The 24,159-nt window shown below is 39.9% G+C and overlaps 2 protein-coding genes across 2 annotated transcripts; both read right to left on the bottom strand.

Annotated features, from left to right (window-relative positions):
* Positions 1–2,881: 2,881 nt before the first annotated feature.
* LOC104431937 lies at positions 2,882–3,792 on the bottom strand. Its single transcript, XM_039311559.1, has one exon. It carries the CDS (start codon positions 3,758–3,760, stop codon positions 3,281–3,283), a length of 480 nt encoding a protein of 159 aa, XP_039167493.1. The 5' UTR covers positions 3,761–3,792; the 3' UTR covers positions 2,882–3,280.
* A 681-nt stretch (positions 3,793–4,473) lies between these two features.
* LOC104441389 (N6-mAMP deaminase) lies at positions 4,474–8,025 on the bottom strand. Its single transcript, XM_010054524.3, has 11 exons — positions 7,607–8,025; positions 7,309–7,379; positions 6,609–6,700; positions 6,475–6,534; positions 6,139–6,372; positions 5,965–6,041; positions 5,790–5,859; positions 5,564–5,677; positions 5,408–5,474; positions 5,126–5,230; positions 4,474–5,055 (listed from the first exon to the last, which is right to left on the bottom strand). Exons 1-11 carry the CDS (start codon positions 7,681–7,683, stop codon positions 4,913–4,915), a joined length of 1,110 nt encoding a protein of 369 aa, XP_010052826.2. The 5' UTR covers positions 7,684–8,025; the 3' UTR covers positions 4,474–4,912.
* Positions 8,026–24,159: the final 16,134 nt, after the last annotated feature.

Raw genomic sequence — 24,159 nt, 5'->3', positions numbered from 1 at the left:
TGAAATATTTTATTTTTCTATTTGTTAGAACAAATTTTTAGTTAAGAAATAGGTTTGGAATATAAGGCCCCGTTTGTTTGTGTTTCTTTTTTTTGTTTTTAAACACTTTTTCTGTTTTTTTGTTCTTTTGTTCCCAGGAACAAAAAAGAAATAGAAACAAGAAACACAAATTTTGTGTTTCTTGTTTCTGAAACACTTTTGAGAAACACTTATTTTGTTTTTTGTTTTTTCTCTTATTTTCTTGTTCTTTTTCTTTTGGCCTATTGTCGCCGTCGCCATGGCCGGCGAACGGCCGACGATGGCCGGCGGCCTCGGCCATGGCCGGCGAACGGCGAGCCGGCCGGCGGCCTCGCCTAGCCACGGCGAGGCTCGCCGGCCCCGGCGAGGCCGAGGCTCGTCGTCCCCGGCGAGGCCGACCTCGCGCCGGCACAGGCGACCTCGAGCTCGCCTAGCCATGGCGAGGCCGACCTCGCGCCGGCTTGGGCGACCTCGATCTCGCCCCCGGATCCGGCGAGGCCGAGCTCGCCCAACGGCCGGCGAGCCTCGGCCTCGCCGGATCAAGGCGAGGCCGACCTCGCGCCGGCCGGGCGACCTCGATCTCGCCCGGATCCGGCGAGGCCGAGCTCGCCCGGCGGCGGCGAGCCTCGACCTCGCCGGATCTGGGCGAGTCGGCGTCGCCGGCGGTGGCCGGCGAGGCCACGCCTCGGCTGGATCAAGGCGAGGTCGACCCTCGCCCGGCGGTCGCCGGCCAAGGCCTTGGCGGCGATCGGCTAAAAGAAGAAAAAAATGAAAAAGAAAAAAAAGGAAAAAAAGGAAAAATAAGAAAAAAATAGAAAAAAAAAAAGAAATAAAATATTATCCAAATTTACCAAACATGTTTCGTTTATTTTTATTCCCGAACAAGTTTACCAAACGCATTGTTTTGTTCAAAAATTGTTCCCAACAAAAAACACTTTTTTCTATTTCTCGTTCCTAACAATTTTTAAACGAAACGCAAACAAACGCACCCTAAATGAGAAGTAAAATTTTTATACTTTTCTATTTAAATGAGAAATAAAAAATATTCTCATCACTAGCCCTTACTACTAGCACGGCATCCGCCATTGCTGTCCATCATCACCAATTGTTGTCTATTAGTTGTTGGTGCCATTCGCGACCATCGCCCACTGACTTTTGGTCATTGTTCGCCACCGCTAGCACCACTCGAGAAAAAGAAATTTTGAGTTGTTTTTAAATACATATTTATGCTCAGAACCTCATCTAGAGAATAACTAAATAAATAAATAAATTTATTTCTAGAATATAATGATTGTCATCTGTGCGCTTATCTTATTCAGATTAAAATTCAAATTACCAAACGCAGCTCAAGTGCATTGTTTGTGAAGAGCAACTCAATCAATAGGATACATGTTGTTCACCTCTAATTTCATCATACTTTACATTTCCAGCATAATTTATGTTGTCGTCAATGATTGTTCCGGTCTTCATATCTTAAAATTTGCTGTGATTAACTTTTCTGTCCGAGAATCAACGGAGAACTCTCAAACCCTTTGTCGATCGGACTTGTTTACTTTCGAAAGATATTTCACTTTCCTAGCAGAGTCATAAATGATCAAATTCACATCATCAATGGCCATAATCAATCAAATTTTGTGCTCATACGTGGGCAAGATCACCCATCCATCCGCATTAGCCCATTGTTCGTGGGCTTTCAATGAAGTAGCTGATTGGGCCGCGAAGGCCCAACGAATTGGCTCTCTTCCACAAAACCTTTTGTTCCTCCGCAAGCCCTTTGAGCCCTCCTTTCTTTAGATTCGCCTTGTTTGGGACATTTTCAGACCTTGTTGGTAATTTAATAAATTTTTCTTTCGACCGAAAAATATATTTATATAGATGGACAAGATCTCTCCCTTGACCACATCTTTTCTCCTAGATATGTTCTTCGAGCTTATGATTACCACCATTTTTAGAACTTATCATTAGATTTGTTAGATGAGTAGATTATGTCATAAATGATCCGGCTCAAATTGACTCATTTAATTATGTTCAACATTTTACTTTCAACCAGTCATTTAACCGTGTTCAACATTTCACTTTAGAGTTATGCCTCAAAGTTCTGACTTTAGAAATTTAAAAGGGAATTTATATCCTTTTTTTGGCTAACAAAAAGGAATTTAGATTTAGATATGAAGAAGACTATAGCTAAAATTAGAGAAATATATGTCTATAAAAAAAAATTGCCAGAAGGAAAGTAATGGTTGCGCAGCGGCAATTCGCCGGCGCTGGTGGCTGAGACGGACTGCCAAGGAGGGGGATGAAGCGTCGCCATGGCGGGTCGACCTTTGCAGACGGGCACCCCAGCCCCGCCGGATTATCGGGAAGTGATGTCTCAGCTGCAATAAAACGTGGGCAGCTTCAATCTCTTCCTGAGTGAAGAAGAGATTGTTCTGCGTGGTGGGTTGTTCTTCTTCAATGGCTGCTTCTTCTTCTCCTCCTACTTGTGCAGGAAGTAAATTTGTAATTGTTTTATTGCGTGTGCAATATTACTGAAAGAAACAATCTGTTTTTGATACGTATAAACTCACTAATCTGTGTGACAAATTTGATGTATAAAGGAAGTTACTAAATAATGATATGTTAGGACTCAAGGATTAATTTCCCCATGGAGAATCACTAGTGACACGGAGAAATTACTTGTTCCTCCAAGGTTATCTTTTCAATAGGACAACCATTAAATGAAGTGGAAAAGCTTACTGTGTATAATCACTTGGTATTTAGATACTTTAAGTCACTAGCTACACGGATAAAAACAAGGTGTGAAGTCATGGTAATCTATCCCTGCTGTTGTGATATGATTTTCAAATGTCATTGACCTCTTCAATTACGTAAATAAGACGCACCACAAGCTCTTATCATGTTGATATTCTAATGTCACAGCCATAAACACCAACCACTGGATCGACCGATAGGATCGAAGGCTAGTACTGAATCGAATCGAATCAAGTCTTGAGAGAAGCAATCTCGATCCGGGCGGTCGACACTATAGAAAACAAAGCAAAGTATCTGTAAAATAGCTATACAATCAGCAAGATCCTACTAACGTCATGTGAATGAACTGATGACTTTCTGAAATAGAGGAAGACAAGAAGAACGGTTTGGGATCAGAAAATCCAAATTGAATACCCCAAAGAACAAAGCCATGGTGGCTTTCTTTGTACTCGCTCGCAGCTTGATGATCTATAAGGGCTCAGCATCCCGAGTTTGGCACTCTCTTGTCTCCTTAAAACTCATCCTTAAGGACCCTGTAATTGAAACCTGGGATTTCACTCCTAACCCCGTAGTTCCGCTCCGCGACTTCCACGACAGAGCATATCCTCGGCACGAGCCGCTTCTTCCTCCTCCACGACGCCGCGAAGAACCGAAAACCGAGCCTGAAATGGCCCCTCCTCGAAGCAGCCTCTTCCGCCGGCGAACTACTACTGTGGACCTTGCTGAAGTACTCGATTTCCTTTCTCACGAGCGAGCCCACCGTGCCCCGTGTACCGATCGCGACAGGAGCTGCCGTGGCCATGTCGAGACGATCTTCAGTGGAGTTGGGAGAGTGAACGGAAACCCTTTGTGATCTGTGCTTTAAATTTGCATCTGATGACTTTAGGGGGTGTGGTGGATCAAGAAAGTGATGAAGGTCATAGGTCCTTTTCTTGGGTTGGGCAGATTGTTCCGGTTTGGTGCTTTTATGCTTTTTCGCTTGCATTGTCATTATGAGATTCTACAATTTTTGATCCTTTAGCCCATTATGTCTTTGTGTTTGCAATCAGAGCATCCATGATTCCCGGTTAAAATTTATTGCCGCCCTTGCGAATTATATACCATATCCCCTTTTTCTTTTCGAGTTGTTAATTCTACAGAAAATCATAGTAATTTTCAGTCGCATTCGAAGTTGATTAGTGGTCGCATTCCGACTAATATATTCAAGGACCGCAAACATCAACATCGATATCACGTCGGTCCGCCCATCGCAATTTTTTTATTCGGTCGCATTCGGAGTTGATCTTCTAGATCAATTCCTGACACAGGAAGATGGGACACCCAAGTCAATTCGCCTGTTCGGTAGAACTTCTTGTCTTCCCATCACAGTCTTGGATTGAGAAATAGAAAGAGAGGAGGAAGATTTCAATGTCATCAGTTGGAGAAAACTAAAAAAATAAATAAAAAGGAGGAGGAAAGATGGCATAAATTAAAGGTAGAGAGAAATCAATTGCTTGTCAAGTGCCTGTGGTCCTTTGTGTTGGGTCATGCCTCTGCCCACTACGGTTTCTTTTCATTGCTCCATGGTGCTTTCGGCTTCCATCATGTGGGAATATCCTCACTTTAGGATAAGCATGATTCTTGGGGAACCTAATTTTATAACCTGTAGGCCTGCAATTTATAAGAGCCCCACAACTATGGTGATGGGAATAATTGACTCCACACTTGAAAATCATATGGATTCATGCTCCTTCATTGACTATATATTGTGCAGCTCAGCCTACAACTGATTGATCCCAACAGGCAAATGATGAAAAATTCAGTTCGAGAAAGCGTTTCCAATACCACCTCCTCAATCACTGCCACCACCGAAACTTCGCCATCGCTGTAGTATGATCCGAAATATAACGATACAAGAGGAGCCCGAACAAAATGAAAAAGAGTCCATTTATAAGCTAATAGAAGGCATATTAAGAACAAATGGCATCGTCCTGCAACAGTTATTAAATGGCGGAACATCCTACGAGGTTCGAGCTAAACATAGATTTCCCAGAACTCTCCAAGTTGCATCAGCTAACCAAAACAAGGGGATCCTTGGGGGAGGCCAGTCAAACTGCTATTTAGATGGACCCTGATATTAGAGCTTAAAGACCCTGATATTAGATCAAGGATCAATCTGATCCACGGAAGAAAGCTGACCCTTGGAAGACGAAAAAATCTTTCTCACTTCGTCCTTCACTTTGTGATCGGCAAATGCTAGTGAAATCGCTTTGTATGCTAAATCGAAAATGTCCACCTTGTCAATACCTTTCAGATAAAGAAAATGTCAGGTCTGGTCTTAATTCTTTGTCAAAAGCACAGTTGAGATTGTACGAACCGAATGAGGAAGAAGCCAGGCTGTATTCCTGTGAAAGGCTAGTGGAAAAGACACCTGCATCGTCGGTGCACAAGGCTATAGGGTGTTGTGTCCTGTATAGATCAGCTGCACAAACAAGCACTCAATGCCATGAGACACAAATAAGAGATGCTCATGCTTAGCATTTCCAAAAGAAATGTTTTAGAAGCAAGCATGCAATGAGAAATGCACTCAATACAAGGTAGATTGTTACAAGAACTTAGATGATCATTTTTTTAGTTTAGAAAGAGGCTCGAAACTTACCGAAATGGTGCACATCTATGGATGAAATACTTTGAGTCACGATGTTGGAAGTCAAGCAAATTTCTACCTGCAAAAGTTAAAAGTACCACTAAGAGCCCATTGAAAAATGAAGCTCATCTGTATCACTTACAAACTGAATTGTTCTGAGGATCTCACTGGAATGTTGAGATCCTTCAACTTCTTCCAGTCTTCCTCACAGAAGTAACAAGCATGCCCTATTCTTTCAGGAACAAAGTCCAGCATTTGTTGGACCTCCTTCCGATTAGGTACCTAATACCACTAAGATACAAAAGCAACTTGTCGGAGACTGTTAAATGTAAATTGTGGAAAGGGCAAAGAGACAAGTTCATTTACAGGACAGGAATTAGAAAAACAAATGCACCTCTCCACAATGAAGAGTCACTCTGAGGCCTTGCTGCCTCGCAAAACTTAGTGCTGGGACGAAGGTATCCCTAATAATAAAAAGCTAGTCATGGCAGGGCCATTTATATGTCACAAGAAAAAAGCAAAATCAGAAAGAAACTTGTCAGCTCAAAACCGTTCTCATAAACAATTACCATTCTCCCACAGTGGGGTTCCCCGAAAGATCTACACCGACTACTCCTAGATCTCTCATTTCCAGTGCAAGCTCAACCTACAAAAGCTGATTGCATCTAAGACCTGCTTGCCAAGCAAATTGATGCTCAAATGAGTAACTTACAGCTCAAAGAGTACAAGCCTTTAGAACATACAGTTTCCAATGCAGCAACAGTGGTTTCACGGCGGTCAATGCTGAGAAGAAGTCTAACATAAATCTTCTTTTTAGCAGATCCATTGAAAGAATTCTCAGTAGATTGAGAATTTAAGGAACTCGGTGCTTGCTCAGTCCGAGAGACAAAATGGACATCAACGCTAGCGACATCTCTCAAACCTTGTATGACTGCTTCCATGTAGGAGCGTTTGCTCATTCCTATGGAATCATTTTTCTGTACAGATTGAAGATGGTCAGTAACTTCATCCATATAACAATCATGTAATGTCATTTGAGGAAGATGAGATAAAAAGGAACTGAAGTACAATATAAGCACCTTTGGAGTTGTTCTTAACTCTAAGTAGACCACGTTCTCAGAAGCAAAATCTTCAATAACCTGTCAGGAACAACATGGATGAAAAATGCATTAGCTGAAGCAAGAGATTATGTGGTAGGGCTAAATGGTCTTACTTCTTTGGTAATCCTCGTGATGGTCGAGTGCTCGGTTGTAATAACATGGATGAGATCAAACAATTTGAACACTTCAACCAAAGAACGATCATCTAAACCACAAAGAAATTCAGAAATCATCTCAATATATCCGATATTCAGTGAACACTGTAGATGACAGACATGGCAAGTGGAACGAGATTTAATGTTAGACTTTGCTTTGTCTCTATAGCTTCTTAAGAAAAATGAGCACCCTCTATGTTCATTAACAAGAGCAATTTCTAAGAAAGAAAATGACAGTGAAAGGTGCAGTGAGACCATGGAGATGAGTACATTTTGTAACCATGGGCATTTACTCTCCTGCATTTCCAATGTCTTAGTGCAATAAGTTGTTGTGGTCTATGCTTACACTGTAGCAGTTAAAAGTACGGTTCAATCAGTCTTATCGGTCCCTGGCTTTTGAATTTACATTGAATAGCATTCTTCCTCGTGCATTTTCTGTCCAATTCTCATGACATCTAAGATACTCAGCACAAGATGCTATACCCAGTAACATCATTCCGCAAATCTTTTGCTGAATTCATGTACAAAAAAGGAGACTTTCTCGATAATTGCCATGGGCTTACTCGAAAATTCAAAGTTCAAATTTTGACTTTATTCCCACCAAGCCCGCAGCACCAAAGCAGCAAAAAAACACGGAACGACAGACTAGAATGCATACTTTTCATGATGACGTGCTCCACGTCCAAGAAAGCAACGCGGCCCTTCTGACCCAAATCTCTGGCAAGCTCCCTGCACGCGCAAAATCAAGATCAACACTCCTCCACAACAACAACAACAACAACCGAAAATTACAGCAGGAACGTGTCAAAAAAAGAGAAAAAAAACGCCGGGGCAGAGTCCGGAGTTCAAACTCGGGTACTCTGTCAGGCACCGCATCAAACACATGGAGGACATCAAACAAGAAACACCCAACAACCCAGAAAAACCCAAGAACCAAAGAACCCAGAAAAACCCACAAGAGCGTGGAGTCCCTGATGGAGCCATTGAGGTGGGCATGCAACTCCACCTTCGGGATCGACCTGAACCACTCCATTTCTCTCCCCCAACCTCCAGCGAAAGCTCCTGCTCTCGAAAAGCCCAGAAAAAAAGGGTGCGCTTCTTCTCTCTATCCGATCGGGCTCCAGTAGTGGCGTGTAGCTGCCCCTCACTTCGCTGGCATTAAAATACGCGGAAAACGAGGCGAAAGGAGGGGGCAGGTGGTGCGCAGCTGAGCATCCATGGGGCGGGGTGGTCCTGGCCGGCGAGACAAACAAAGGGATCGCGGGGCGGGCCCCGCCGGAGATTCAGAGGGGCCCCGCCAATCGTACCCGATCCACCCGCGCCTTGACATCACAAGTCGAATCGAGAGGACCGAGGAGGCTACGGAAATTCTCGTACAATTTCGTCTTATGTAAGTGCGAACCTCGTGCCGACCTGCGGGATTCCCTCCCTATTCATGTCCTTTTTTTCTGTTGCTGTTTTTAACCTCAAGTGAAACAGACATAGAGATAGAGAGAGAAAGGGGACCCTTGCCTCCTGTCATCAATACGGTTTGGTTCAGGTCGGTTTGACTTCAAATCGAATTGGGCTGAAAATTTCCGTTTAATTTGATCCGATTTCATGCCCTTTATTCAATTCAGCTGTCCTTTCCTAATTATATTCCTAATCCTAAATAAACTTAGGTGATTAGCCTTTGGGCTTTGTTATAAAGGGGTGTGACTTGTGAGCCCTTGCTCGTCTCTTTCTGACTCTCCGGCCATTATTAAGTAAGATGATGAGGTGGTAAAGTTTGCTTTTTAGTGAATTATTAATTAATCGATAAGAAAAAAGTTTAAGAAGTATGATACGATTTGCTCTTTACTGAGATAAACATAATGAAGAGTACTGCTGAACTTTTTTATTATTATAGTATTTTGGGTTTACCTTGTCAATTTGATGTAGCCTGTATTCTTGACCAACTAGTTCAATCAAGAAGACCGACATGTATTCAAAATGGATGACACACTCATTGAAAAGTCGCTCATTGATAAGGCTTTATCTTTGACTTTCACTTTCGGATATCAACATGTACTAATCGCTCCCCTGTACTCCACCCCCACCCCCTATTTGAGTAAGGCTGGAAGGAATTGACAGAATTTTGTTAGGTCCCAATGAGGGGGGACCAGGTCATGCGACGGATGCAAGCTAGACTTTGAAGCAAAAAATCCATGTGGTCCTACTTCTGCTTTATTTTGTTACTAAAAAGGAGGAGGAAACTCAGTACCAAATGCTTGGCAATCCTTGGTAGAGCTTATTTATGATTTCATACTAAACTTGGTAAACAAATAAATAAGTGGTTTGTTTGAAGACTTTGTCAGTTCCGATGTGTCGAAACTTGCATTAAGATATTTTGAGATGGTCACAAGCATTGAAAATATTGTACAATTAATAGTGCCTAGTTTTCTAAATGTTTCTAGTTTTTATGTACATAAATGTTTGTTAGATTCTAGGTTTGAGTCTAGTCTCTTGCTCTTCTTTTGTTGTGCTATAAATGGTCATTGAGTCTTTGTTAAAAAACAGGCCTAATTTGATTAATAAAAGTTTGCTTAGTGCAATTCTCTTGAATTTTGAAGAGTTAAAACTCCTTAAAAACCTAGAAGAGTTTTCACCCCGTCCTTAAATAGTTAGAGATTTTAAGTTTGCATCCTTAAAGAGTTGTAGCTATCAATCTTGAAGAATTAATGTCATTTCAACTTCCTTGGAGGCCTAGAAGAGCAACCATTGAAATTTCTCTCTTTTTCTTCATTTCGTCCAAACCTATTTCGTCCATTTCCTTCCAAAATCGACAAGTCTATTATGCTTATCTAAGAAAACTCAAAACATTAAAGTTGTAGATCTTCGAGTCTCCATTCTTTTGGCTTTGGAACCAAGTCATTTTGATATGAATCAATGAAGTTATGCTCATTTCTGAGCTAGTGCAAAATAAAAATTTATGCTTGATTTTGTGACTATGTTTCTGTGCATGTAAGTCACTCTCCGATTCCATCGTTCGAGTAGCCGACCTTGGGTTACATCACAATTTCATTATATTTAGAGACAACACAAATTAATTAGACTACATTAGTATTTCATTAGAGTTAGAAACTGAATTTTATCGGGCATGTGAGACTTTATTTTGTGTGAACTATAAATGATGTAATTACGAAACAATCAATTAAAAAATTAAAAGAATTTCTTGATTGACATGAATTAAAAAATCGCCATAAAGTTTTTGGGGATAGGCTGCATTCATGGCTAAGCACAATTCGTTACAAATTGCCAAATCGAATAGAAATTCTCAATCCAGTGGAAATTTCGATTTCTAAATTGTATGTCGGATTGTAATTTTATAGTTTAAATTACTTGCACGATGGAAAGGAGTAGGTGAGAAAAGTAAGAAGAAGGAGATTGGGAAAGAAGTGAACAAATGGAAGAAGAAAACTCAAACAAGAGATTAGCAAACCAGGAGAGAGAAGAAATAAAGAGGAGAGTCACGTTTGCTTTCCTTCTTGATGTTTATAAAACATGGTTATATCCAGCCACACAAATTTGATCTTTTCCATTGAACTTATCCGCTTGCACTGATTGCCTCCCATCCGCTCCATGCACCTACCAATGCTCCAAACATTGACATGGCACCTACTCTTATTCCCTCTTCTTTGGCTTATCATCGTTTTTCCACTCCGAAAAGCGCAGATCGGACCGGAGGGGGCCCCGTTGCCGCGCCTGATCGGCCAATGTCCGGCATGATTTTGTTTCATTGATCACAAAATGAATCGAGGGACATGTGATTTTCAATCTGTGGGAACTAAGGTGAGTGTTGCGATAACTAATATCATCGAGTAGATGAAACTGCAGCGCAATTAGGCAGCTAACATTAATTGTGGGTATTCTGAAAAGGGATTTTGCCAATAAGTGCATCAGGGGCATCAGTAGTAATATAACTACGGAAATCGTTCGTTTTTTTAATGTGCAAGTTGCCCTCGTGTTATGTGCAATTTATCCCTTCACGAGTGGTATTATTTTAAATTAAATAGGCTTAAAAAGTCTGCCGACAATATTCAACAACATCATTAACATTATAATAATTATGCACAAATCACTGATTGGACTTCAAAAGCAAACATGACGTCTGTGACTTTTTTTGACTTTATATATATATATATATATATATATATCTACCATTCAACTTTAATTTAATGTCTAATATAATCTCTAAACTTAAATGTAAACTCCAAACTTTTGAATTGTTCAATGCAATCCTTAAAATTTTGGCACATATTCAATTTAAGTATCTATATTATATATTTTCGTATGGTTCATGGACTTATATTAAACATGTACCATAAGTTTATGGATCATTTTAAGCAAATTAAAAATTCAGATATCATACTGTACATTGAGATAAAGTTCAAGAATCACATTACACATTCGATATAAGTTTATGGACTATTTGTATCATTATCCCATATATATTTTGCCAATAAAAAAAGTATGGAAATTCATTTGACAAAACACCAGCAGGACCGATCAGATTTTCAGTCAAGACCTGGGGCTATTGATCTCACCGAGGGCATAAAATTTGCAGCCATCCCAGTCGCAACTCATCGCGCTTGGCCCTACTTGTAGCTGATCGGACCTTCACTGTTCCTCAATTCTCCGTCGTCATCGATTCAACAATGTTCATCGGTTTTATTTCATGGCGATTACCCATGTAAAATTTCGACGTCTCTTTTCTGTGTAAATCGGCCGACGTAAGCATCAACAAATCCAAAGTGGATTGGTAGGTATTTAATTGAGGCTACGTTGAAATGACGTAACAATGCTAAAGGTTCCATGAAAGTAAAAAAAGCATTTGCATTTTATGAGCTTATCACTACTCCACACACAAATTCAAGCTCATTATCATAAGAAAAGTTGCCCCTTTGCCCTCCAAAGATTGCAGAAAGCTTAAAAACTCCACACTCATCCGTACATGCAGCTGCCGATGGCTGTCGTCGGCAGCAGCGGCAGGAGGCTATCATGGAGCGGAGGTGGAGGAGGAGGAGGATGTGTCTGGCCGGTCGGTTGGCCGGCCGAGAGATAGGTAAGACCTATATGAAGGCCAGGGACGAATATAGACTGTTGATCTTTCGCAACAGCTCTTTTCCATTTCGGACATCCTTAATCGGCAAAAGATTCCTTTATTAATGACTAACTAGTTTGCGTATTGGATTTCATATCTTACTTATCACGGTCAAAATGTAGATAGGGTTGGTCATCTGTCATATATTTATGGAGAGTTTCCGTATGATATTGCTAATTGAGCTTTCTTAGATTGGGAAATTCTCGACTTGTAGAGTCGGCAAGTGAAAACGATGTCTAGATCATCGTTCTGGTGATAGCACGTGATTATTTTGTGCGGGCTCGTGGGGATAAGAAGTGATTTTTGTTGGGCCCGGAAAAAGATATACACTTCACAAGCACATGTTGCCGGGCGATAATTGTTGAATTTGTTGGTTAGGGTAATAATATTATAAGTGAAAAGAAATCACGTGGATTCGAGCTTAGCAATGTTTGTACACGTAATCTTGTCCGGTGATAATATAGTAGATGCAGATGCAAATCATATGAGACATACGCAGTTTCGTCAGCTCCTTCAATATAAACCATCTATTTTACAAGGAAACCCTGAATACATGAGATCTTAGCAAGTTGCTTTATATCTTTAAAATTTGATAGACACACGTCAAAACCTTTTAATGTTGCAGAAAATCACAGTTTTTTCCACACCAATTTGGAAAACCAGCTCTAAATTCTGAGTTCTTAATTCAAATTGATATATGTTGAACAACTACAACTAGCCATGGGAATGAAAACCTTACCTACTAGTAGCAATGGTTAAGTAGTTTGTCTATATTCACATGATCACATTATCTATCTACTTTGAAAACACATCAAACCCACCTGCCTCAAGTGTATAATTGAATAAAATTCCATGTTTTCAGCTAATCTCTAACAATGCATCTATGTCCTTACAAGTAGGGATGAGCATGGTTTTAGGATAAAACTTGGATTCTAGGAATTGAACTGGTGGAAATCTATAGGTTCCAGATTCTAAGGTGTGTATGGTAGGTTCTAGGTTCTAAAAAATAATGAACGTGTTTCAACGGATAGGTTTTAGGTTCTTAGTTAGAGGAACTTGGAACTTGGAACCTGTAATCTATAGCCTAAAACCTAAACGAGTTTTAATATTTTTATCAGTTCATATCTTCACGCGATCTTACAATATTCTATGCTGTTCGATAATGAGTGTATAATCTAGAAGCAATAGTTTGAGCTTCCATTTTACGACTGGAATTTTTACTTTATTAAAGTTTATATTTTGTGTGTGTCTTGGTCACTTAATTGTAATAGCAAATGATGGTCATTAAATGTTTTAATTTATTTCAATTGTTCAATTAATAATATAGGTGAAACTTGATAGGTCCTAGAACCGATTCTGGAACCTATAACGGGGTAGGGTAGGTTATAGGTTGTATGGTATGTAGGATCAATTTCAAGTTCCGAAAAATGAGGAACTTGTTCCAACAAATAGGTTCCAGATTTCGGATAGAACTTATATGGATTTTGAAACTGCTCACCCCTACTTACATTTAATGACCATCATGTCCACAGAACCGAAAATCCTCGAAGCACCAGTCTCTCTTACACCTTCATCTTCATCTTCAACACCTCCAGAGTTTCGTGTCTCTAATGCTTCTAAGATAGACTATCTTTATGAAGTCTCTCTTAGTGATGAAACAAAAATTTCTGAAACCCAGCTACCCCTCATGAACCCTTATTCTGCTTTTGCCAAACCAACCACATCATTCTCACCCATCCGCTCCATCCGCCAGCTTATTCACCAAACCCCAAAGCAAGTAAAGGAGTATGTTCAGTCCTCCAAATTCGACCAACATCCTATTCCTGCTACTGAAAATGAATACTTTGTTACTCTCCAGATCCCTCCAGAATTTCCCCGACAATGGGCTCAATAGGGATACACTCATGTCCATTATGGAGTTGTTCGTCTTGCTTTAACTTTCCATGGTTGAAAAGGTTTGCCAGTTGTGGCAAGAATAGCATTGCTAGATACCAGGTTTTTGCAATACCAACATGCTTGCATTGGTACTGTTCAAACTACTTTGAATGCAGGAACAGTCTTTGTCACTCTGTACCCCAACTTCAACATCGCCCTTTCAAATCCTCAATTACTTTCTTTTATGAAAGTCCAAGTTCAACTTACTAGAGCCCCCCAAACTGCTGACTCTGTAGCTGCAACCTTATATTACCAGATGGTTTATCGAGTGCAAAACCATGCACTTGACCTCAACTTCAACAATGGTAATGAAAACGCCTTGTTCATTTCTATGCAAAATGACCAGGCATCTTGTATCCATGTTTCAAGACAGATTCCAAAGGATACGTTGGCCAAGCTTCTTCCGGAGACTTGGATAACCAATTATGAAAAGCTACATCAACACAACAAACCTTTCCAGTCTACGGACTCCGAGTTTGTAAGAAAAAAGGATGGAACTGTTTCCATCAAATTCGGCAAGGAAAAAGAAGAAAGTCCTTTTATCTTCCAAACCCTCTTCATGATTGAACCATGTATTCCTCAATATATTTCTGAGCTAGATCCAAAAAAGCATGTTCGACACTTTAATGGTGATGGACATCCTGTTCATTACTATAAAGACAATGATGGTCATTGTTTTTGGGATCCCTTTTGTCAATGTTCTCACTGTATAAATCCCCCCAACGAGGTAGATCCTTGTTCACCTCGACGGAAGATGCCAAAAGATAAGATGTTCCAAAGGTACTTAGACGGAGATTCCTCCGTCGATCCTCTCGGTGAATGTGACAAATACCAATTCATGGTTTCCTATGCACCACCTCCACCACCAGAGTCTAGTACCACATCTCAAGTCTCACCAAATCCACCAAAAACACCACCACCATCTCCTCCTCAGAAAAAGCAAGCCCTCTCTCCATTCTATAAGCCAATCCTTAAGTGGGCTAAAAAGCATTCTTACCCCCTCGAAGTTCCAGAAGAAGCACCATCTACTTCTTTTATTGCTATGTTTCAGGATACTGACTTTCCTCCTCTTGTCAAGGAAGAATCTAAACTCTCGTTCCCTGCTACGGAAGAGTTTATTGATCCTCATGGCAGATACCGCCATGTTCCTAAAGTCCCTACTCCCACTGATGTGGATGAACATGGGAGACAGAAAAAAAACCTCTGTCGCCGCCGTTCTAAATTGGCAATCGAGACTTTGTTAGCACAAAACAATACCTTCAAGGCAATTGATTCCAAAATTGGAGATGTGCAACAAGATCTCGGGAGATATGATGAAAGTACCAAGAAGATACTTTCTGAATTCCAGAAAAGGCTTCACGCCTTGGAATCAGGACAACATCTTGGGTACCATTATCTCGAAAATCCACAGCCAGAAATAGAAAAGCTCAAAACCCAAATTCAGCTTCTTGAAGAAGAGAGGTTCAGACCATTTGACCCATTAGCACCTCTTGTTAAAACTGGGTATTTACCCCCACCACCTCAAGCCTCCATTTTTGCCACTATTCCACCAGATCCTTATAGAAGAGAACCGGATATGGCAAACTTACGAAATCGTATCAAAACCCTGCAGAAGGAAAAAGGGAAAGAAAAGGCATCACCTATAGAATCAAGTTCCATTGTCATAAGAGAAAGGCCAGAACAGATGATGCTATCAAATCCATTAGAATCTTTTCTAAAGGACTTAGGCACCCAGGAACCTGACTCTATTATTCAACAGTCTGAACAACCTAATCCTCCTAGTCCGGAAAATCAGACTCTGCTCCCAGTCGAGCAAACTCCAGATGATACTAAAACAGAATTCTCAGTATCCCTTTCCTCCACCTCATCTTTCTCAATTCCTGCAGTTGACACTCTTCCTATTGCACCAGTCACTTCATCAATATTCATGGCTGGCCATTCAGATGATGATATGGAATCAGATTATTTTGATATGGAAATGGGTCAGACAGGCAATCCTACTCGCAATCCCACTCAGCATGTGTCCATTACATCAAAACAATTCTTCACCATTGATGATATTCCTTATCAGAAATGGCCACACCGGCTTGAAGAATTTCATACATGGCTGAAAACCCAGTCTATCACCAATCATGATATGAATGATGTCTTGTACAATTTAGTTACAAGATTCACATGAAGCTTGAAGTTCTGGTGGCAATCATTGTCAGAACAGTACTAGATTCATTTTCTGATGTCACCTAATTTCAGTCATGCTCTCACTCTCTTATATCATGTCTTTGTGGGAAAACCCGGAGATCTCATAGAGATAAAAAGAAGAGAGTTCTTTGAAAGACGATGCTGTTCCCTCCAGAAGAAACATCTTGATAAGCATTTTAAATTAATGCTTCAAACCTTTTACCAAGTTGGAGCAGACCCAAATCTGAAGCATGTTTTCCTTACTTCCATCCTAAAAGAACTATCCCAGATGGTCGAAAGATCATTCTTTGGAAAACAGAGGCGGATACAAGATATTCCCTTGGGAGAAATACAACAAGAAATTCATCTATGCCTAGAAGAATTATGCTTAAAGCGCAAGATGGTCCAAACATAAATCATAGATGACAAGCGCCTCGAATCAGCCTGCTCCCGTCAGGAGCTGAAAATCAAATGCTCCAAGAAAGACTGTGATGGAACATGCGGCAAGTACTCCCGAAAGAAGAAACACTACAAGAAGTTCTGGATTAAGAAATCCAAACATGGCTCCAAGCATTTCAGAAGAAAGAAGAAATGGCGATACCTATGCAAAAGAAAGGATCGCACAAGCCACAAAAAATCAAATCGATGCTACATCTGCAACCATAAAGGACATTTTGCCAAAAACTGTCCTCAAGCGAGAAAATGTCAGAATCATCTAATCCATCATATTGAGAACGAAATAGGTATCTCTCTCGAAAATGATGATATTGAATCCTTATTCTCTGCCGATGAAGAATCATCTCGAACAAACTCTTTGTGCCATTCCCGCTACCAAACTTCCAAAGGAAACCGAGTCGACTCGTAGTCCGAAGATATTTTCCATATATCACCATCATCCCCGGAACCAAACCTGGACATATTTTCAAGCCAAACTCACTGTCCACATTTCCCAGTAAAAATCCTTACGTCAAAGTTTGCCAAACCTATCACTGTTATTACTCTTATCGACACAGGAGCAAGTTGTTCTATCTTGGATACCAAAATTCTTCCTGAAGAATTCTGGACCCCTTACACCAGATACTTCAATTCTGCATCCAGAGATACTTTCTCCACAAATGTCGAACCACTCCATGAATCGTCCGTTTTTCCCACGTGCTCTATAACCGCAAAGATTTTTGGATCTAACCTTCCCAATAAAGACTTGATTATTGGGTGAGACATCATGACTCAAATCTCCCAGCTTCGGATCATTCCTGGAAAAGGTCTTAGGTATAAAGATCAATTCTCTGAGTTTGTCAATATCCAGAGACTCTTTTCCATTCAAATGAGTCTACTAGATCCGATTATACAAAAGTTATTAGAATCCTGTTCAGAATCCCATTCGGAATTTGCTCAAAAGTGCTCTCATCCTTTATTGAAAAATCCCGACTTTTTTGTTCGCCTTCATTTCAAGAAAAATGAAGACATAAACCCAACCAAGGCGAGCCACGTGGGAATAAAGCCAGAACATTTGGTTCTAGCTCAAAGGGAGTGCTCGGAACTTTTGCAACAAGGCCTTATTGAAGTTTCTGACTCACAATGGGCTTGTGAAGCCTTTTATGTCAATAAGCGTGCCGAGCAAAACAGAGGAAAAATGATATTGGTAATTAACTATCAACCTCTCAATCTTTTCCTCCAAGATGATAAATTCCCTTTGCCATCCGAGATTCACTCTTTAGTGGTCTTACCAAAGCCCACATCTATTCCAAATTCGACCTCAAAGCCGGATTTTGGCAATTGGGCATCCATCCCGAAGATAGATCCAAAACAGGATTCTGTATTCCAAACCAGCACTTCCAATGGAAAGTTCTTCCTTTTGGCTTAAAGGTAGCACCATCCCTTTTCCAAAAGGCCATGTGTCGCATCTTCCAACCAATTCTATCAAGTGCAGCTGTATACATTGATGATATTTTGCTCTACAGTCCTGATGAGCAGTCACACTGTCAACTCCTTGAGCAGTTTGCAAAAATCGTGAAAAAGCATGGCATTATGCTTTCTCAAAGGAAGATGAATATTGCCCAAACAGAAATCGAATTTCTTGGTATGCACCTTAACAAAGGAACATACTACCCAAGGCCACATATTGCTCAAGAATTATTAAAGTTTCCTCAGGATAACTTTACAAAAAAGCAAGTCCAGCAATTTCTTGGGATAATTAATTATCTCAGAGACTTTCTCCCAAATATTGCAAAACTCCTGATCCCTTTACAATCTATGCTGAAGAAGAATTCCCCACCTTGGGGAAAAACTCAGACTAAAGCAGTTGCTGAACTCAAAGAGATTATGCAGAATCTCCCACCATTACAAATACCATCAACAGTAAAAGAATTCTCCAAACCGACGCCCCGTGATGAATACTGGGCAGCTGTTCTTTTTGAAGAAATTGATGGTAAAAGACTCCTCTGTGCTCATAAAAGTGGAAAGTTTTCCCAAGTTGAAATGCATTACCATTCCACTTTCAAAGAGATCTTAGCAGTTAAAAAAGGAATCAAAAAATTTGAGTTTCATCTCATCGGCCACCACTTCCTGGTGGAATTAGACATGGCATCTTTTCCTCAGATGACCAAGTTTAAACAGAAACAGATTCCAAATTCTCAACTGCTTCGATGGGCTGAATGGTTTTCAAAATACTCCTTTGAAACCAAGCATATTCCCGGAAAGAAGAATGTACTTGCGACTTCTTATCAAGGCCAAAAGCACCAGCCGAGATCAACATGTACATCAAAAGGCCTGCTTTCCATATGCTCAACTATGGAGTAAAATACAAAATCGAGAACATCAAAGATTCACAAAGCTGGAAATACCCTCAGGAGATTATTCAGCAAATCCAAAACGACAGCCTTGCTGAGAACTTGAAGAACCTCATGTGGCAAAGTCACACAGACCTATTCAGATTCAATGGAGGTTCGATTCTTTATCCTTTCGGGTTAAATATGAATTATCCATTCATTCATCCTCTTATCTGGAAGGAAGATGATTTTCCCGAACAGCTCAAAACGTTATTATGGTACTTGACCAATAAGTACCGATAGCTTTTGAAATCCCAACCGAAGATTCGTTGCTAACCTCACAAGGATACTTTCTCGGAAGAAACATTGAAAAAGAATGTGATAGAAATCTTTTAGAATTTCTAAATTGGTTCTATCATCCTACATGTTGGAAACAAGACTTGGAGAAAGAATTGAGATCGATGATACCAAATCTTGAAGTCCATACTATCTTGTTTTTCAGACGTCCTTGGAATTTTTGCAGAAATAATGGTAGTATTCTCGATGCACCACTAGAAATAGGAACCACATCCTATAAACCTAACTTGAAAGCAGTGTGAAGCCCGAATTTACAAATCTTATCCCGGATCTGTTTCGACCGTGCGAAAATGAATATCGAGAACTCCAGAGAATCCTGTGCCAGGAAAACAAGACCATTCTCGAAGATGTTTGGAATAATGCACCTACTACATGGGATCATTATGACCTAGCACCAGAAGCTAAGGAAGCACTCGGGCAATACAGACAAGCCTCATCGTCCCAAGAGCTTGAATTGACAAGCGAAGATGACATTGTCCACCCACCCAGACCCCTATGCACGCTTTGGAGGACCTCTGTCCCGGATCCCTATGAACAATTTCAAAGCATGGACACATCCTTCTATGCGAGAGCCATCCAATTGGCCTCGCCAAGAATGCCCGACCCACAAGAAGATGAACATACAAACCGAGTCAAGAAGAAGCATCACATTGGGCTCATGAACAGGCATCCTCATCAAGAAGGCTGAATCAAATCCTCTCACCTGAAGACCTTGAAGCCCTTGAACAGAAATACGAGGCACATCTCCTAGAAGACAGCTCGGATGACTCAGTTTGTAGCTACAATGCTCGTGATGGACGGGACCGTCGAGTCCGTACAATTTCACTGTAGCAAGTCACTGTTCACTTTTACTGTAGCACTAGGCTAGGGAATGTACTGTTCACAGGACAGTTACTGTTCATATTGTGCGAATAATTCCCTTTCGGTGCCCCTGTTTGTATCCGGACCCGTGAGCTTGGTCCTTGTGTGTGTCTTTGTGACCTCTTATTGCCCATATAAGGCAAGGAGGGTGTATTGTTTTGGGGGAGTCCCCAAAAGTAAAGTGTGTGCTTTGTGAGAATTTTTCCATGGCTTTCTAATTTTCTCTTCTTCTCCAACCTGGTAGGATCCTTCAAGAAATGCAGCTTGGGTAGGTTAGAAACGTTTTCCATTCTGGCATCTCTAAGTGTCTCTAGGCTTGGAACTAAAGGGTTGAGTGGTTTCCTGCTAAAAGGCCGTCCCCCCGAAGGGTTAGAACGAAGATGTTCGCCCACCGTGGGATGCATATCTCGCAAGAAATTTACTCTCATTCCTTGGTTCTAAGTCTAGGTATTTCGCGAAAATAGATAATTTAAAAATATTTTTCCAAAATGATCTTTTGTATTGCTTGAATAATTAATTAATAAAAATAATTTCATTTTTGACAATAATTTATGCCTAAACATTTTCCTCAATATGAAATATTTTTCATTTAATTCATTTTGGTAAGCGATATTAAAAATCATTTTTAGGAAGATATTTTTCAAATCATTCATTTTTTGGAACAAAAGAAACCTAAGACTTAAAAGTTCTTCATGAAATTGAACTTATAGTCTAAGTGGTTCCCAAAGCTCATAAAAGAAACTCATTGCCTCTAAATTGGGTTTTATCTCATCTCCAAGCCTTTTGGGATCTTTTATGTATCGAAACCCATTTATCGAGCCCGATTGCCTTTCTCTAGTTGAAAGAAATTAATTACTTTCTGACCAAAAAAAAATGTAAGTTTCCATCTAGATGATATTTGATACAGGTTAGTATTGACGCTTTAGAAGTTCCAGAAGAATTTGCAAATTGACTATTTTACGTTGGTTCGTAATTTTGTGAAAGCATATTAAGATAAATGCAAGGTCTATGATTTGAAGAACCTTCACTATGTTAAAATCCAAGGTTTTCTCTTTTCTTTTTCTTAAAATTGAGTTGGGCCATTTCTATGAGTAACGGTCAATCGCCACAAATTTCACTGCATTCATAATTATTCTTGTTGATTGGGTCTTGCTAAGAGAACAGCACCGTTATTCTATGAGAATGACGGTGCCTTGTCGACCATAAATTCCCATTCAATGAGAATGGCAACCGGCAAAATAAATTTGGAAAATAAATCATGATGGTAAATTCTCATATATTGAATAATAATTATTTTTTCCATAAAGAAGATGAAAATTCCTGCTTAACCCATTAATACTTTGCATAACTACTTAAATATAAAACTCCATTCTTTTGCAGAGTACTTGTGAAAATATTTTCACTAACTCTAAATATAATAAGAGTCAAATTAGCAACCCATACATGCATTTTAACTTAATCTAATGAGATTTCAAAAAATTACTGAATAAGTGAAAAATTTGAAAGTTGGCTAGCATGGTAAAAAAGCAGGGTTGTGCAAAAGAAAAAAGCATTAAGGTAAAAAATTTTAATCAAATTAGCAACCCATACATGCATTTTAACTTAATCTAATGAGATTTCAAAAAATTACTGAATAAGTGAAAAATTTGAAAGTTGGCTAGCATGGTAAAAAGCAGGGTTGTGCAAAAGAAAAAAGCATTGAGGTAAAAAATTTTAATCAAACAAATTCAATACACTTAAATTTTTAATATAAAATTCATTTGTAGTTAGTCACAAGAGGATCCTAATTTCAATTATTCAGTTAACTTTCCATAACTTGGTCCATGATGGCTTTAACCTATGTAAATTATGTATTCAACTCTTTATTTTCACAATCGCAATTATTTTGTTCATTGATGTACATTTTCATTCAAGATTGCAAGTGTGAAAAATGGTTAATCATAGAGATGTTGTTAAATAGAAATCCAACATTTATTTTGTCCTATAATAAAAATGTGTAAACCCTTCTTTCTAAGTTCTATGTATTTATGTTGGTGAGGTTTCTAATAAGTACCTTTTTCTAGTTTTTATTTGATTTTTTTATATTGAATTCCCTTGGTGGGACCCACCAAATGGGATCCACAGTTCTCTCAAGGAACTCGGTTTCTTCGAGAAAATTTGTGGTGGGGGCGGGCCATCACCTTCTCATTTCACCTTGTTGACATGTGACATTGTGAATTAAATTAGGGAAGATACATGCCATTAGCGAAACGAGGCAACAAATGGCCAGTTGGATCCACAATGGTCGGTTTGAACGACGACGTCCACCATTTGGGCAGTCAGCCGAGAAGAAGAAGCATCGACTTATGGAAATTCTTCGAGATTAAAGAATTACCAAATTTGGGCCGCTATACCCCAGTAGGATAGCGTGCAGACGATGTTGTGAAATTTTTTTTTCCTCTCATTGTGGCCCAACAATAGCAATTGCCATCGATAGAGGAGTGTGTAGCTTGGGCATGCGTAGCCGTGGATCATCCTTGGGGCAAGATGCAGTTTGATATCAGGGAGATTTAACCATTTGTTTCAATCCAAAGCTCCATTCATTACTATGAGGATATTTGACCATCCGATGACATCAAGAAGTCTCTAAGTTTTTGCACTTCAGACAATAACATAGGCCCAAACAACCACTAAAGCATCAGGTGAACACGGAAGAATTTTGAGGACAATTTGGAGAACATGCATTTTCTTGTGAAAATCTCAAACGTGCATTATTTCAAGGGCACTTTGAATCATTGGGCAACGATCCTGCAAGTACATTTATCCATTTTGCAAATCGAGTGCCTGAACTTTGAATTATTCAATCGAGCTCCACACAACTTGACAATACCTCTAAGGAGCATCGAACATCTTCCATTGTGGGCCAAATTATTAGTGGACCCCTAAGCCAGGAGGTACTTTTTTGTGTTCTGAGAATACACAATCAAAGGGGTGCAATAGTAGCATCAACTTCACCCACAATTACGCAGGTACATCTTTCTTGTGTGCGGGGGAATGTGTGCTTGTGTTGCATGCACGCAAATGTAGCAGAATGCAGAAAATAGTTTGAACTCTGCACAAGTCAAGAGCTACAGGTTTCATCAAATCTTACCTGATAAACAAGAGGAGGCTTCTGAAAATCTTTGTCGAAAGTGCACTCTTGCAGGATACCGCGCAGATTCATGTGAACTCAATTTTTCACGTTGGAACCCATGTGGTATTCAGGCACTGATGCAATTAATCTAACCTGGAACTACAGAAAACATACTGCTAAATCTATACAGTCGAACTTCTTGAAGAAAGAAGGATTAATAGAGCAATCGCAAACAGGTGGTGCATTAACGATTGAATTTGGGCAACTGTGGTCTGTAATCAGTCCTATTGGTCGACTTTATTTGCAGTAACAACGCTGCACTAATGAATTTAGTGGATATCTGTAGCGTTCTTCAATGAGAATAACTGTGATCGGGTATTTGGGTTTGGACAGAACACAACAGAGTATTGACTAAACCCAGAACTTTAAATCGACAGAGTTGAGATCTAGAACTTCAAACCACAACAGGCAAGAAATCAGTTTAATCATTGAAACGAATAGGTGAGTGCAAAATTTCCTTTATGCTCCACAAGAAGCACTCCGAAATTGATAATGAAAACAGGGCCAAATTAAGTCACAGGAACTTGAGGCAAAATAAGTGTGTTACAAATTGGAAAGCAACATTTAAAGTTCTTCAGTACTCCTGAATTCCTTAGCATGACTACAATACCATCATAACAAGAAATTAGATATCTACTTGTCAAGTGGAATAGAGATTTGGTCCATTGCACACCTGTCTGAAGGGGTTTAACAAACAAATTTCCAAGTTGCAACACCATAGAAACTTCGAGGCTCTTTTGCATAAAATTGATGGCACAAGTAGAATTATAATACTTAAGGGTTGTCCCTGAAGTTAATCCAATTGACTATTCCAAGATTGAAGTCAATTTCTAGGTCAAGAACAGCACACCATAACAAGTCAGATGGATTGCCACTGTGATTTGGCCACACCTTCAGTGCACAATCATCTTCGAATCCACACCGTTTGCAAGCATTGGTGTGTGCCATAATAAATGGGAAGTGGAGGTTTGAATACTACCTAGTTTGTGGGTGTCCTTCTTTAGGACAGAAAAAACACGCAATCAAGAGAGTTGAAGAGTGAACTGAAGCACAGAATCAAGCGATCACATTTGCAGCGGACGCACCAATGTACCAGGAGACGAACAATGAGAGAGT

Source organism: Eucalyptus grandis, chromosome 4 (genome assembly GCF_016545825.1).
Source record: "Eucalyptus grandis isolate ANBG69807.140 chromosome 4, ASM1654582v1, whole genome shotgun sequence".
NCBI classification, from domain to species: domain Eukaryota; kingdom Viridiplantae; phylum Streptophyta; class Magnoliopsida; order Myrtales; family Myrtaceae; genus Eucalyptus; species Eucalyptus grandis.
This window is presented reverse-complemented; position numbering and strand designations above follow the sequence as displayed.